The sequence below is a fragment of the Orcinus orca genome, chromosome 14 (genome assembly GCF_937001465.1).
Source record: "Orcinus orca chromosome 14, mOrcOrc1.1, whole genome shotgun sequence".
NCBI lineage: Eukaryota > Metazoa > Chordata > Mammalia > Artiodactyla > Delphinidae > Orcinus > Orcinus orca.
In genome coordinates this window covers 73,016,357-73,031,757 of record NC_064572.1, presented here as the reverse complement: position 1 = coordinate 73,031,757, position 15,401 = coordinate 73,016,357, and the positions used below count along the sequence as shown (strand labels likewise).

Sequence of the window (15,401 nt, the reverse complement as noted above, 5' to 3'; positions counted from 1 at the left end):
GATTACTGTAGCTTTGTAGTATACAAAGCTATTTTGGGCTCTTCTAAACACATGAGTAGAATTATAGTAGTCACCTATTCCAGCAGTAATTCTTTCCAAGGCAGGGAACTTGAGCTTTGGGGGTCTGGCTTATAACAGTTAACAATAAGGGAAGGGCACTTGGGGATTCATCAATGAATGAAGCACAACTCTGCCTCATTCCAGTGAGGGGTAGGGAGGTGGACAGACAGTAAAATATATGTCAGATGGAGTCATATATTATGAAGAAAGCAGGTGGGACAGTCTGATGGAGGTGACATTTAAAGTGGATGAGAGGACAGATCACATGTCTCTGGGAGTATCTGCATTTTAGGCAGAACAACAGGCTGGAATGTGGCTGGCATGTTTGAGGACAGGAAGGCAGCCAGTGTGGTGCAGTTGGAATGAGTGAAGGGGGTGTGTGAGAGGAGGTCAGGGAGACAGTGGGAGTTAGATAGACATGGAGGGAAGTTAATTCCTGCCTGCCCTTCTGTTTCAAATATCCAAGAATAGATGTTTCCTCAGCTCTTCTGGGCTCAGGGTCTAGAAAGACCATCCAGGAACATTCTCCTTAATTCCGGTGAGAGACCAGAAAGGAACACTGTTCAAGACTACTTGGATGATAAAGGAGAAAGAACATGAATTGTGCTCAGTTGGAGTTAGGGTTCGACTGGTATTTGTTTTATTGTTCACAGCTGTGGGATAAGAAGGCCTGGTCTTCAACGTAGCTATCAAACCTGGTGGCATTCTAGAATCACCTGGGGACCTTTTAAAAATCCTGATGCCCAGGCTGTACCCCTGCCCATGTTAATCAGAATCCCTTAAGTGTCACGCAGGCCTCAATATCTTTTTAAACTCCCAGGTAATTCTAGTGTGTAGCCAAGTGTGAGAGCCACTAGCTTACATGATTGTTAAGGGGTCCTGTCTGAGGCTGGTTCTCGTCACAGTCTGTGGGGAAACACACACCACAGCTTAAGCTATCTGCAGTGGTTTATTCTGAATGCTGAACATTTCCAAATGGAAGCAGCACGTGTTGAAGGGGTGTAAGGTACAGCAGGAACTGAGTCAGGGGAGGAAAGATCAGTCACTTCCTTCCCAGAAGGTAAGCCTGCTGTGCAGGCTTCATGCTTGCCCATAGGTCTTCATTCCCAGTTCAGGAGGTTGTTACTCAGTGCTTGCTTCATTTACTGGAAAAATGCACTTGACGTGAGTTTCAGCTCCTTCCCCCACAGCTTCCAGCTCAGCAGCAAACTGTCGGGAAGAGGTTCAGTTACCAGGTATACTGCAGAAAACACTTTCAGAACATACTTTTTGGACAAAATGTCATAGGCCCAGTTTTAAATTCTCCCAAGTCAGAGAAACTACAGGGTTTAGGAAATGCTGAGTGATCAAACTTTTCCCTTCTGGACACAAACTTCAGTGGACACAGAAGTACAAAGAAGAAATTTGTCTCACAGATATGATTAATTAATATTGTGATAGCTTAAAACTCAATTTTAGTGGTTTTGTGGAATGGTTAGAAAACATGAATTATAAACAGCTTTTCAGAACTTAAAGTTCTCTTAATTTGAACACTGGAAGGCCTAAATGTTGAGACTGCCAACAATTTAGGTTTACTAGAAAACATGGAAGAATTCCCAAAGGGTCACTTTGGCCCTTGAACTAGTTACACTTATAAAGGTTGGAGATCACAAGGAAGGAACAAAGATACAAATGGACCTTGAAGAAAGGTATCTTGATAGAAGTAGCCCTAAATGTGAGCAACATTTAAGATGGGAAGGACAAGAGTTATTTAGTTCAAGGCTAAGCTTCCACATGGTAAGTTCTCTCACTTAATATTTTTAAAAAGCCCTGAAACTATGGTTTTATAATTTAGTAAGGAGCTACAACAACAGACAGGAGGAAAGACAAAAAAATGAACATAAGATTAGTTTTTAATCCATATTCCCACAAGGCAGGCTACCTCTGAGCCCCTCGCAGCCATAAGTACCTTAACCTACTCCTGGGTTTTCTCGTACAGACTGTTGATTTGAGTCCGAAAGTATTTGGCAAGCTCTCCCCTCTTTGCTTTCAAGGTTGGTGTCAAGAGCCCGTTTTCAATGGAAAATGGCTCTGGATGAAGATAGATGTGTTTGACCTGGGAGGGAAGATGCACGCATACGTGTTTAATAGTGATGTGGACGGTTCCGCAGAGCCCTGTAAATGCTATGGGAAGAACCTTAAAGAATATTTCCCCTCATAAAAGTGGCGCTGATGAAGTGGGAGGGTAACGAGAAAGGTAACACATGCCCATTCTCACACACTAATAACTTGGGAAAGACATGAGTGGAGAAGGAGGAGGAATAATGAACAGCATGAAGGGGCTGGACAGGTAAATGCAAAGGTTACTGTCATTAATGGACTAATAGTACCTCTAAAATCAGTTCCTTGGAAACTACTTTAAAATTTTAAACCCCATTATAAATGCGAACTTTAAAACTTTATGACATGAGAGACCAGGTATAACATGAGTAGTACATACCTGTTCAAAGGATTTAAGGCCACCTTCTGTCCCAGTTTTCTGCAAGTCTTGTAAAATGCTTTCCTTTATAACCTAGGAATATAAAACAGCTCAGAGCATGGCTGTTGAAAAAGAGCCTAAAGGAAAGGCTGAGCATGAACCAATTCAAAATGCCTGCTAAGCTCATCAGGATAAAAGCAGGATATGGGGGTATGTGCCAGCACATGTGATACCTAAATGTTGCTCAAAGAAAAAAAGTCATGGGAAGAAAAAACAAATCTAACTGGTAGCAGGGGTTTTCTCTGGATGGCATTATTTAATTCCTCATTTTCCGGTTATTTTTTCCACAATGCACATGCTACTATAAAAAGAATAGGGATTTTGGTTGTTGTTTTTAAACTCCCCATCCTCTCTTCCAGTCTAGTAAAAGCAGTCAGTCCACGCCCAGCAAGGGGCTGTTCTTCCAGAGAGGAGGCTCTAGGCAGCTGTGGGTGCCCAAGCTGGGGAGGCCTCCCCTTCCCACGACGGGCCGATGGGTGGGCATAGGCTTTTCTGAGTGAGACTTACTTGGTTTCGGCACAGTTCTTCAAACGAGCCCTTCACCCCAAGTTTGGCTGCGAATGAGGGAAGCACATCTGGGTCAGGAACCACCACTCCCACCAGGAATGACTGGAAAGGAAACAGGCATGTGAACTAGCGCAGCACTGCCCCCAGTGGGGAAAGAAAGCGTTACCTCAGAATGCATGATCGCACCCAAGCCCTGAAATTCAGTGCTGGCGTCCTACAGTTTTCTCACCATATATTTCAAACCCTCATGGAACTCTGATCCCATTTTCCCACACCACATTTCTACAAAAATGTTCTATTCAAACATGAATAGAAGTGGAGCTCAACATTAAGCTTAAAGCATCTCTGGCCTGTCCATGTCAGTCCTCCCCCACTCCCAAGAAGCTAAGTTTAAGTGCAGTATATATAAGACAGTTTGTGCCAGAAGAACTCCTATTGTAGTGGAAACGAAGTGCACCATGGGGCTCTTCTAATGAATGGCTACCCTTTAGTGTAACTGTTTTAACAGTTCTACTGACTTGTTTACAGAGTCTATCATAGTTTCAAAGAATTTGTTTTTTCATTTATAGTGCCTTATTTGAGGTTTGGAGTGTGGCTTCATTTCTTTAGTTTTATAAGCTCAGATCTTCTCATCCTAAATCTACCTATACAGATTTCCTTTAGCTATGGAAGTTGCCATGGTCTGTGCCTGAAACTGGCTGTTGTTAAGACAATATATATTACCCATAAGCTTTCCCCATGTACAAAAATTTGCAACACCAGGCTACTCCTGATGTAGATATCTTCTATCTTCTCTGGAGCAATGTATTCTCCTTGGGCCAGCTTGAAAATGTTCTTTTTTCGGTCGATGACCTTCAGAGTTCCATTCTACAGGAGACAGAGATAACACACACCATCAGTGTTTCTGAGCCCTACTGAGTGATGTCAGTGAAGAGAGAGGTGAAGTCAGAGGTAATCTTCCTTCTTTAAACTTGACCTCTCCATTGACCTTTGGGCAATCTTTCCTTTCTCTTTCTTGGCTTTGCGGAAAGGGGAGGAAGGCAGCTTTCTTCAAAACCTGTCTATACTGCGTGTGTCTTTGAAGAGTCAGTGGGCAGTCTTGGAAAAAGTCCCTTGGACCCACTGGCATTGTGTAAATGGTTGCCTCATCCAATGAAGAAATTTTGCAGCTCTGAATTTCCAACAACTTAATTTCCAATTACTCCTTTTCCAGAATTCTCAGGAATAGGGAAGGTGTTATCTTTTATTAAGACTTTTGAATTAGTTCTCCCCCTCCTTGACTCCCTTTTCTGTATCCCTCCTGTTAGATCCGGGAGCAGGCTATACAGCTCTACTGTGCCACTGCTAATCAAGCAAGTCAGTAATTGCGCTTGTTAGGACAGAAGCAGGGCTGGGGAGGGCTCTCTGACCAGCCACCAGAGGTCATTTGCAGCTTCATTTCTCTGGGCTAATTGGTCTGAGGCGCTTAGGTTTTTAGGGATTTGAATTATAGAATTGGGACAAGTGGCAAATACAGTCCACGTGATCACACCCTGAACAGCGCAGCAGACTGAACCAACCTTGGAACCATTAACAAGGCCGACTCAAGAAATTAGCCATCAATTCAGCCTAACAGACATTATCTGAAAGTGATTAATAAGGCTCAGCCCTTTACAACTCCAGTGGGAGGACACATCTGTTGCCTACATTGTAGGCTTATTAGAACTGAGAACTCTTCGTTATGCAGAAACAGATCTGTTAGCAAAATACCACTAGACCCAAATCTATGAAATACATCATTAGGACCAGTGTTCTTAGAGATCTGTTGTCAAATATTCCTTGAATATCACTTAAATCTTGAGAATATTGAGCAAGAAGGGAGTTTTAAATCTGGTTACATTCCTGCTCCCCCAGCACATAGTAGACAAAAACCTTCCAGAGAGGAAAGCTCTTGGAATATCCTCCACAGGGGTTTAAGGCTCCATGATTACCGTGCCTTAATTTCCTCTCTCAGGAAAACAGGGGGTTGACAGAGACTACTTACTGCTGATTGTTAGCAAGCTATGCTTTTAAAAAGTCTCAGTGTCTTCCACCAAGAGAGGCTGTGAAGGTCACCGAGGGGCAAAAACTAGCCTCTGCATACACCTTGTTTAGAAATCCTGCGTCCTTGTTTTGATATGTCTCCATATATAAGTGGAAAGAAGCTTATCCCTTTGAAACTCATAAAAGGCAAACACTATAGGCCCATGGAGTTACCACAATTTCTTCCTCAATAAAAGTAAAAATCACAACAACAACAACAAAATAGACTACTACACTTCTTCTTTGGAAAAGTCACCTAATTTTCCTCTGTAGGAACTCCCAGAAATTTTGAGGCAACACCCACCGGGAGCCAGCGGCCAATGTCTCCTGTGTGAAGCCAACCATCCTTGTCCAAGGCTTCCTCTGTCTTCTCAGGGTCCTTCAGGTATCCCTTGAACACATTGGTGCCCTTGATGCAGATCTGCACATAAGATGGTACAAGGTGGTGACAATAGCAAAGGCTGCTGCAAAACACCTACTTTCCTACCACCTTGAATCATTTGATGCTTTCCACTAATGTATGAAGAGCACCAGATTTTAATCCCCATTGTGGGGACTGGAAAGTTAGGCTCAGAGACACTGAATTCCTTGCTAAAATTCTGAATAGAATCAAACACAAACCTGTTCACAATTGTGTGCTTTTTCTGATGCAAACGTCCCCACTATGATTGTCTGAAAATGACTGCCCAGCACAGCCTACCCACCTGTCCTTCGTTGTTCACTGCAAAGTAGTTCATATCAGCCACATCTTCCAGCTTCACATGATTGCAAGCGATGGGGACTCCAACGTGGCCTAAAACACACCGTACTGAATCAGCCAGGGTACCGTGAAACGGTGATAATCCCAGCCATATTTCAGAGAGATTTATGGATTGACTCTAAAGGAACAAAACTGAAAAGTCATCTGGCACCAGTGCTGGAGAGCCAAGATGGGAAGACCCGGACCAAAGCTTAGGTTTGGCATCTGCCACATTCATCCACAGCACTGAGGTTATCTAAACGCCTGCGTCCTAGTTCATCCAGAACTCCTCCCAACCACTGAACCTCCTGCACAGTTGACAAAGAACCTACCTGATTTCCAGTCCCCAGGTGATGTAATTGTACAGCCAGCAGTGCATTCTGTTTGACCGTAAGCTTCATATACCTGCGCAAACCAAAGAAGGGCTTTGAGACTTACTCAAGATAAAGCAGGAGCCGGCCGTGCCCTATGGCAAGACATGAGGAAAGCAAGGTCTCTGAGAGTTGGAGGACACTTAGTGTCCTAATACCTTGAATTTATGCCTGAGCTGCTAAATCTTTACAACTGTGGATTCACTCAAAAACCAAAAGGGTCCAGAAATAGACCAAAGTATGGAAACATACTATACTTTGGGAAATGTGGCATTTCAGGCTGATGGAAAAAAGCAAGTTATTCATTGAGTGATGGGCAACCCAATGGCAATCAGACTTGAACCAAGGCAATGGAGTGCTACTGAAGGAGCTGAAGAAAGTGAGTAGCATTTTTTAAGGGAAATAGCTATGGTTTGGAACAGGGGTTGGCAAACTTTTTGTATATAGAACCAGATAGTGAATATTTTTGACTTTGTGAGCCACTTGGTCTGTATTTCAACGACTTAACTCTGCCAGTGTAGCACCAAAGCAGCAGTAGACGATATGTAAATAAATGGGTATGGATGTGTTCCACTGAAATTTTACTTATAAATACAGGCAACGGGCCAGATTTGGCCTGTGCTGCAGTTTGCCCGCTCCTGGTATAAAGGATAATCTTGGCTGGAGAGGGGATGTGGGGACGTAAGTGCATGGGCTGCAGTGGGGCTATGGCCTGTCATAGGCAGAGCTGGTGGAGAAGGAGAGGAAGGGGTGTGGCAATAGGACCTTCTGACCTATTGGTTTTAGGGAAAGGAAGGTATTAAGACCGGCCAGGAGGATGCTAGTTTGAAAGACCAGAGGAACTCTGACCTTGGCATCAATTCAGAACCTTTTTTCTTTTAACATCTTTATTGGAGTATAATTGCTTTCCAATGGTGTGTTAGTTTCTCTGTATAACAAAGTGAATAAGCTATATGTATACATATATCCCCATATCCTCTCCCTCTTACATCTCCCTCCCACCCTTCCTATCCCATCCCTCTAGGTGGTCACAGAGCACCGAGCTGATCTCCCTGTGCGATGCAGCTGCTTCCCACTAGCTATCTATTTTACATTTGGTAGTGTATATATGTCCATGCCACTCTCTCACTTCATCCCAGCTTACCCTTCCCCCTCCCCGTGTCCTCAAGTCCTTTCTCTACGTCTGCGTCTTTATTCCTTTCCTTCCCCCCTAGGTTCATCAGAACCCTTTTTTTTTTTAGATTCCATATACATGTGTTAGCATACATATTTGTTTTTCTCTTTTAGGCCGTTGTTTCATTCATGTTGTGCATGTTGGCCGAATGAATGAACTACTTAGCTGTTTGTGGAAAAACAAATATGAGAGTGTATCTGTACTCAAGAGTGTATCTGTACTCAAAACAAATATGAGAGTGTATCTGTACTCAATTTACTAAATTCCAGGTGGAGCAGAGACTTACTTGGAAAAAAGTAAGACCGTAAGGCTACCAGAAAATCTGGACGAAAACAGATTTATGCAATATTGAGGGTTAGGAGGCCTGTCTAAACAATTACAGAGCCACATAGAAAAGGTGACTGACTACATACACATTTGAAACTTTTATATAGCAATACATAGTACAAAAAGGTGAGACTAGGAAAAATATTTCTAACACAACAAAGATTGATTTTATGACCATATGAAGAACTCCTAGGAAGCAAGGTGAAAGAGAACCAAATTGTCCTTTGCTCATTTTTCTATAAGTAAGTAATCGAGTAATTCATGAAAGAAATACAAGTGCCCGTAAGCAGTAGAAAAGATATTTAGTGTTAATAAAAGAAACAAAGTTGCAATAAGATTTTTCACGTATCTCGTCGGCTAAGATTTAAGTGACTGAAAAAGCACTAGCAAGAATATGGGGATATCAGGACTTGTGCATTATTTGCATTAATGCATAAAAAAGACAAGACCTTTCTGGAGGGAAGTGTGATAATCTGCATTAACATGTAAAAAACCCATATACTTTGACCCAATAATCCCCACTCGTAAGGATTTCTCCTAAATTGATAACTGCATAAATATACACAAGTATCCTTATCACTTGATTATAATAACAAAAAAAAAGTGGTAAACAACTCTAGTGTCCATCAATAGGAGACTACTGATTTGGGTACGTTCAATAAACTATTACAGAACCATTAAAATGATGTTTATTTGACAAGGAGCAATGTTAATGGGCACTGTTTAATAAGTATTTTAGAAAACTGATGCTGTTTTTTAAAGGTTATACTCCATTTATAGTTATAAAATATTGGATATATTCCCCGTGTTGTACAATATATCCTTGTAGCTTACCTTATACCTAATAGTTTGTACCTCTTACTCCCCTACCCCTATCTTGCCCCTCCCCCTCTCCCCACTGGTAACCACTAGTTTGTTCTCTATATCTGTGAGTCTGCTTCTTTTTTTGTTATATTGACTAGTCTGTTGTATTTTTTCAGATTCCACGTGTAAGTGATATCACACGGTATTTGTGTTTCTCTGTCTGATTTATTTCACTTAGCATAATGCCCTCCAAGTCCATTCATGTTGCTGCAAATGGCAAAATTTTGTTAGTACTGATGCCATTTGTGTAAAGGTTTCTGTACACAGGTGCATTAAGAAGTGACTGGAAGGGTATTTTCTCTTGATTTTGAGATTTTGGCTGACTTTCTCTGTGGCACTTTTCGTCTGTGTTTTCATTTTTATTTAAATAGTGAGCTTTATTTGTGCAAAAGTGAAATAAGCTATCATCAAAAAAAAGGTGCTTGGCTTACCGGACATCCCATTGCTGCCCGGAGGAACGTCAAGACAGGAGAGGAGATGGGGGCAGCTCCGGTGACCATGAAACGAACCTTCCCGCCCAGGCTTTCCTGTTTAATAGACACAAAAGACCTGCTGAAGACTATTCCCTTTGCTTCCGTTTCCTGTGTTGCGAAATGGGTAGAACAGCCTACCTACTTGGTGTTGTCATGAGAATTAAACTCGTTAATTTACACAGCACTTAGAATAGGGTCCAGCATTGTAGAAAAGAACTTAAAATGTTAGCTATTACTGTCACCACCATCCATAGCTGGGACCAGACCTGCAATTTTTTTTTTTTTTTGATTTCCTCAGATAATTTGTATTCTTGGGCCCTTCAAATTACCTACAACCTCAACAGACCACCTAAGAGAATGAAAGTGCTAGAACAAGAAAAATCCACTTTCTGCTTTTTGACCAAATCCCTTTAGTGACAAAGCTGTCCAAGAGAGATCTCAAAAGGTGAGTGAACACAGAAAGTGCAAAAGGCTCTCCAGTTAAAGAGATGCTTGACCATCAAAGGAAAAGCAAAGTGTGCTGAGTCAGTGGGCAGCCCAGATACTTACCTGGCTCCATCCATAATCTACCCAACGTACCTGGATCTTTGCAAAGACGAGCTTGTCCCAGACACTGTTGCGTCTGATGATACCCTTTTTCACTTCACTGAATTTACAGGCGACAGCCAAGTTCAACAAGAACTTCTTCAAGGGTGTCTTGGCTTCATTTTGTACCTGCAGAGTGACAGCTCCTCTTAGTTGGAAACCTATTGGAGATACTCACCAAGGCCATTCATCAGTGAGGAAGAGATAGTGCCTCCTAGCTTCATAAGGAAGAGGCTCTTATTCATGCACTGGTGTGCTGAATAATGATGAGCCCACACTAAGAAAGAAGTGAACTTAGTACATACACACAGAGCTCCAGCTCCTCCAAATTCCTTGTCCTTAGCAAACAACCTTGACAACTCAGATAGCATGTCCTCAAAAGGTAGTCAGCATCTATCTACACTAAAGTTACCTGGGAGTACTGATTAAACAGCTGATTGGGTACCACTGTTAGGACTTTTGATTCAGTATCATATGTATGTATGTAATGTCATAACATTACAAAGAAAACATCCCACTGGCCATTTTTGAAGATCGCTGGGGTACCAGTTCATTATTTTGAAGACTGATAAAGGAAAAAATCAAATAATTTTCATGCCTTTATGAAAGAATCTCAGCTAATGAAGGCAAGAGAAATGCTTGGATTAGAAAAATCACCATTTTGCCAAGCTTAATGAAAAACAGAGCAGTGATCAATGACAGCTAAAACTGTTATGTGGCAGTGGGATTCTGGCCCGACTCCTTAGTAGATCTGACCCTGGACAAGTTATTTAACCTCCAAGGTTCAGTCTCCTCATCTGTAAGTTAGGGATTATAAGTGTTGGCATGATTTCCTGGGCTTTGTAGAAATTAAATGATGGAACGCGTATGAAATATTTACTGTGGGGCGCGGCACCTCAGCAAGAAGCACACTAAACCAGTAAGTGTTATGAAATCAGAGTAACAATTTACCAGTAAGTCAGCTGAATTTTGAGGGGCTCCCCAACTCTCTGAATTAATCTCTTTCTCCAGATCACATCCAAGTAATCTCATCCAGAGGAAAGGGAGTTTCATCTGTTATGGTCTTTCATGGCTGCACTTGTATGTGTGGCTATAAGTGGATGCTGGTAGGGGTTGGGGGTAGAAGTGGAGCACGTTTCTTAGTAACATAGAGTTCCTAAGAGCTTTAGTCAGGCCTAAGCCCCAGACAGCTCCGGCAGCTCAGGGCCAGCCCAACAGAAGCAAGGTTAGCACCTTATCATAGACCCTGTTAAGGAGTCGGGGAACCGCGGGAAAGACTGTGGGCTTCAGGGTCTTCATGTCATCAGGCAGCAGCCGAATATCTCCTTGGAAGAATCCAACTCTGGCTCCACAAGAGTACACAACAGCCTAAAAACAAAACCAAAGAGCAGAGCTCAGAGCCAAAGGACCACTTTGGGTGGGGTCTGTATGGAACAGAATTGAGGAGGTCCATGGGCACTTTTCTCTGGACAGGACACCCAACCCCTGAAGTTTCATGTACCCAGAACTCTGAGACCCTACCCCCTAGGCAAGATGGAAACTCACTTCTGCTGAGGTGGCGGGACAGGTAAGACAGATTCTGAGACTGAAGGCCCAGCCCTACTCTGCCCACAGCTCTGGGTGAGGGTCTAAGGCATCATCCTTTGTAAGAGACCATTCGTTATGTAGCACTAAGAAAAAACACTGCCACTCAAACTAGAACACGCCTACAATTGTAAGACCATCTCAGTTTCAGAAATGGTAAAATGTGAAAAAATATGCTTATTAGAATTGATATTTTATTAATCAGATATCAACACTTTAGCCCAAGGAACTGAATCTTCCATTTTGGCATTTCATGCATCAACAGATAAGCTGGTTGAAGAGGTATTTAAGCAGGGATCAGAGAGAGGATTTTCCACCCCTAATAACACCTGTGTTTTTGCTTTCGGTTCTCAAATCAGCCTCAGAGTAGCCTAAAAGCTTGGCGTTCACTCACAGAAGGCCAGCTCTCCCCCCAGTTGCTGCACAGTCCTCAACAGCTCCACTCTGGACACCTTACCTGGATCAAAGGCTCCTTCTCCACCCCTCTGTGGGGAACTCCTTTTCTCTAACCCTAGGTCTTTTCAAAAATTCTAACCCAAATAAAAGAAAAAGCAATGCCTCGTATCCCTGCTCAGAATTGAGGGTAGATAGTAAGTAAGCTCCCGGCTATGAGCTCCCTGGACTTGCAGGCACCCTGTGTGAAGGCAGGAGGAAGCATTTCCTCCGTGGGACACACACAGACTCAACAGAGGAAGGCTCTGCTGCAGGTTAGGGGTGATGCCAAGTTTAGGACTCAGCCATGCCAACTCCCTGCCCATGTCCTTCACATTAGAGAAAAGATTGTAAATGTTGCAGAGCTGCCTTTGGAATAAACGTGGGACTAGCAAGTCAGGACCCTCTTTTCACATACCTGCTAGGAATATAGGATCCTTACCTGTACAACCCTCTCAAACATATGAGCCAAGGGGAGGTAGGATATGGTCACGTCCTCAGAACTGGGCTCAAAAGTATGCTATAGATCAGGAAATGGAAAGGAGACAACAGTGGATTAATGCCAACTTTCTCTTCCAAAGAAGATTTAAACACTTCTTCTTTCTAGGACTGCTGCATACAGTTGTACAGGTGTGCACTGTGCCCTAAGGGGTGCCCTAACTGCACTGAGTGCAGAGATCTGCAGTGACCCTAAAAGAGCAAAACTCTAGACAAAGATGCACCAGTATTTGTCCACACTCAGGCCTTCAACCTGTTTCTTCCCCCTCTGCCTCCTCTAACTTTAAAATCTTACGACAGATTCCCATTTTAACGAGGGCCTCCTTTTCAATTGACCACTGACCTCCACACATTTGAGAAAAGCAGCAGCATTTGAAACGATATTTTCATGGGTTAACATGGCTCCTTTGGGGTCACCTGTAGGAAACAAGAGGTGGAAAGATCTGTTAAATGGCTAATAGGTAGCCTTTGGCATTGAAATGAGGAGCTACATTCGATTGGTTCTGTTCCAGGGAGCCGAGAGCTTCTCCTGTCACTGTGTTTTTCTTATGAACAGTGTATGACTCTGCTTACGAATGATTGATGCCTCCACAGATTCTACTTCTGACAGCAGCCTTAGCCTTGTGCTACCACACAGGGCATAGCCACAGTCACAGACAGCAACACAGTCAAAAAGAAAATCCCAAGTAACCCGCCCCCCTCCCCGTGCTGTTTTCATGTTGAAGACTTCAGATCTAACAATATTACCTAGCCATCACTTTATAAACTGGGCACAGTGGAATGGATATAACTTCTAGATCATCATGGATCACGTTAAAATTTATTGAGCTCTAATAGCTAGGTAACTACATACAGGGGAGAAAGAGGACGTGGAGTGATCTGTGTAGAACTACCACTGGGCTATCTTGATTGAGTGAAACCACTCCAGTGATGTCAACTTGAGAGAGTCTGGGCTGGGGGAGAAAGTTGACTTTCTGATGCCACCTTTAGGAGCCCTGAATTCCATAGCATGTAAACACCTCCCACCGTGTTCAGTGAAATTTATTTGCTTATGCATAGGTTTTTCTATGCAGGCATCTGTACTCAAATCTTAGATTATAAGCCCCTATGGATAGGGCTTATTGTAGGGTATTTTTAGCAGCCCACTAGTGGTCAGTGGCTTAAGCCATGTGTTTGGCTGACCAGGGGCCTCTGGGGCAACTTCCTGGGCACTGACCTGTGGTCCCACTGGTGAAGCAAATGATGCTCAGATCTTCTGGTGCAGGAGGCTGGAGGGGAAAGCACCAGGGCTTAGTCTACCGTGAGCTTTGAAAGTTGAATATGGAAAGACTCAAATTTGGGCAGAAGAAAACTTACCACGGGTTTTTTGAAGTTCTCTTTGCCTAAATTCTGCATGAACAGGAAACCAAGAAAGAAAGACATTAGTTGAGTTGGGAAGACTTAGGACAAATACAGCCCTCCTTTTCCCTTTTGCTTGAGAACACCTCTGTGGGAATACAACCAAAATTCCAACCTGGATCAGGCCCAGAGGCAACATTCAGGTACAATGGAAGCCTTGGGGTAGAGTATAAGTTTCCTCTAGAGTATCAACTCAAGAGGGCCGATCCCAAATGTCCAAACTTCCCATCAGACTCCTATGGTTCAGTCTTCTAGGACCACTGCTAAATCGTTTTGAATAAAATGAACAGTTAACATTTCAAGGCTTACTACACTTTATATTACTGTCCTGAGCACTTTATTTTCTCTCATATAACTCTTTACAACTCCTCTGTGAGGTAAGAACTATTTCATCCTCATTTTACAGAGGGGGAAAGGAAGATGTGGAGCAACTGGCCCAAGGTCACCTAACTAATGGGGGTGGAGCTGGAACGTGAACCTAGGAAGCCTGGCTCCAGGACCATATCTTTAACTGCCACCTAGCCTCTGCATTTATAAATCCTCTACTTGGAAGTCTGTGCACACTGACCACAGACCTTCCTCACCCACTGAGTTGTCTTAGGGAAATGATTCCCAACGCTTCACAGCATGAGTGTAATTTACTCTTCTCCTTCCACCCCGGAGAACAACAGCTTGCTCCCTTGTGTAGAAGTCCTGCAAGCTGCCCACAGCATCAGCCCAGCCTTCCAGCTGTGAGCTGACTTTCAGACCCATACCTCAGCATCAAGCAGTGATAAGATCTCAACTCCGCATTTCTCCCCTCTCTTCTTCAGGTCGTCCTCAAAGGGATCCATGAGGATGATCAATTTCAGGCCCGGGGTGAGGCCTTTTTCCACATTCTTAATCAGGGCCAATGCCTTTTGGGGCGTGTCACAGATCACCGTGGCGATCTCAGCTGAAAGCAGAAATAGGGCCGGGGGTTACCCTCCTGCTTTGCTGTGTACCCGATTGTCTTGCAAAGAGGAAGAGATTCTTGAAAATTTCAAAGCTACTGGGTCCCCAAAGGAGATTATGTCTGTAAATCAGATTTGTAATGTATAAAATCTGAAACATTCCACTGATAATAAATAAGCTTAATTGAAACAGAAGCACTTAATTTCCTTGCATGCACTTAACAGTTTATAGTTTCTAGAGGAGCCCCAAAATTCCTTCTGCTTAAGAATACAGACAACGTGTGTGAATCATGTAGATGTGGTCCTGCCGATGTGTTTTACCTGGGGGAGAGGGGAGGAGGGATTAGAAGGTAAAGGAGGAGGCAAGGGGGATTTTAGCAGACAAGCATTTATGATTTTTAATGTTAGCATTTGCTTTGATACTTGTTTACACAAACAGAAACCTTCTGATTATGTCTATAGTTCAAATGGATCTACTCACTTAATCTACTAGTTCTGGGACAGAAAGTAACATCTAGTATATGTCTTATTTGCCCATTGAACTTGAACTTGTTTCTCTAACAGTGGTAATTTGGTCCACAGACTCAGCATGGACATTGGTACATGCCAGTGAGCTATACTGACTTCGATTTATAAGAATAGGAAATTAAACTAGTAGTTTCACAGTGATACAGTCAATTAAAAAGTTATTCACTAACTGTGGCCTTTCATCCAGGGTTGCCAGCAAAAATAGTCTTTGCTAAACTATATTGTCATACTACACTACCTTGAAGCATTTCATTGAAACTTCTATCTGATTATATACCTGCCTCATGGGCTTTTTGTAACTTCCCTCTAAATTATATCATAGGTACTACAGGACAAGAGAGACTTGAGCA

General features: G+C 42.9%; 1 protein-coding gene and 1 long non-coding RNA gene across 6 annotated transcripts in view; one reads left to right on the top strand and one right to left on the bottom strand.

Annotated features, from left to right (window-relative positions):
* Nucleotides 1-944: 944 nt before the first annotated feature.
* Nucleotides 945-15,401, bottom strand: part of ACSL5 (acyl-CoA synthetase long chain family member 5) — a 44,772-nt gene continuing 30,315 nt past the window's right edge. For all 4 annotated transcript variants that reach the window (XM_033421023.2, XM_004265840.4, XM_049697055.1 and 1 more), the window contains 16 exons: nt 14,347-14,525; nt 13,550-13,582; nt 13,410-13,461; nt 12,537-12,610; nt 12,138-12,215; nt 10,913-11,047; nt 9,674-9,808; nt 9,053-9,148; nt 6,218-6,290; nt 5,851-5,939; nt 5,451-5,567; nt 3,809-3,952; nt 3,086-3,187; nt 2,540-2,611; nt 2,009-2,155; nt 945-1,269 (listed from right to left, as the gene is read on the bottom strand). In XM_033421023.2, the coding sequence (XP_033276914.1) occupies nt 2,015-2,155; nt 2,540-2,611; nt 3,086-3,187; nt 3,809-3,952; nt 5,451-5,567; nt 5,851-5,939; nt 6,218-6,290; nt 9,053-9,148; nt 9,674-9,808; nt 10,913-11,047; nt 12,138-12,215; nt 12,537-12,610; nt 13,410-13,461; nt 13,550-13,582; nt 14,347-14,525 (1,520 nt within the window). In that variant the 3' untranslated portion in view covers nt 945-1,269; nt 2,009-2,014. The remainder of the gene's footprint in view (nt 1,270-2,008; nt 2,156-2,539; nt 2,612-3,085; nt 3,188-3,808; nt 3,953-5,450; nt 5,568-5,850; nt 5,940-6,217; nt 6,291-9,052; nt 9,149-9,673; nt 9,809-10,912; nt 11,048-12,137; nt 12,216-12,536; nt 12,611-13,409; nt 13,462-13,549; nt 13,583-14,346; nt 14,526-15,401) is intronic.
* On the top strand, nt 6,285-14,718 carry LOC125961010 (uncharacterized). 2 transcript variants are annotated; one of them, XR_007471304.1, is made up of 3 exons: nt 6,285-6,635; nt 9,393-9,539; nt 11,623-14,718. It is a non-coding gene; the product is annotated as an uncharacterized LOC125961010 (long non-coding RNA). The 2 variants fall into 2 exon arrangements; XR_007471305.1 differs by lacking the exons at nt 6,285-6,635; nt 9,393-9,539 and adding an exon at nt 11,044-11,246.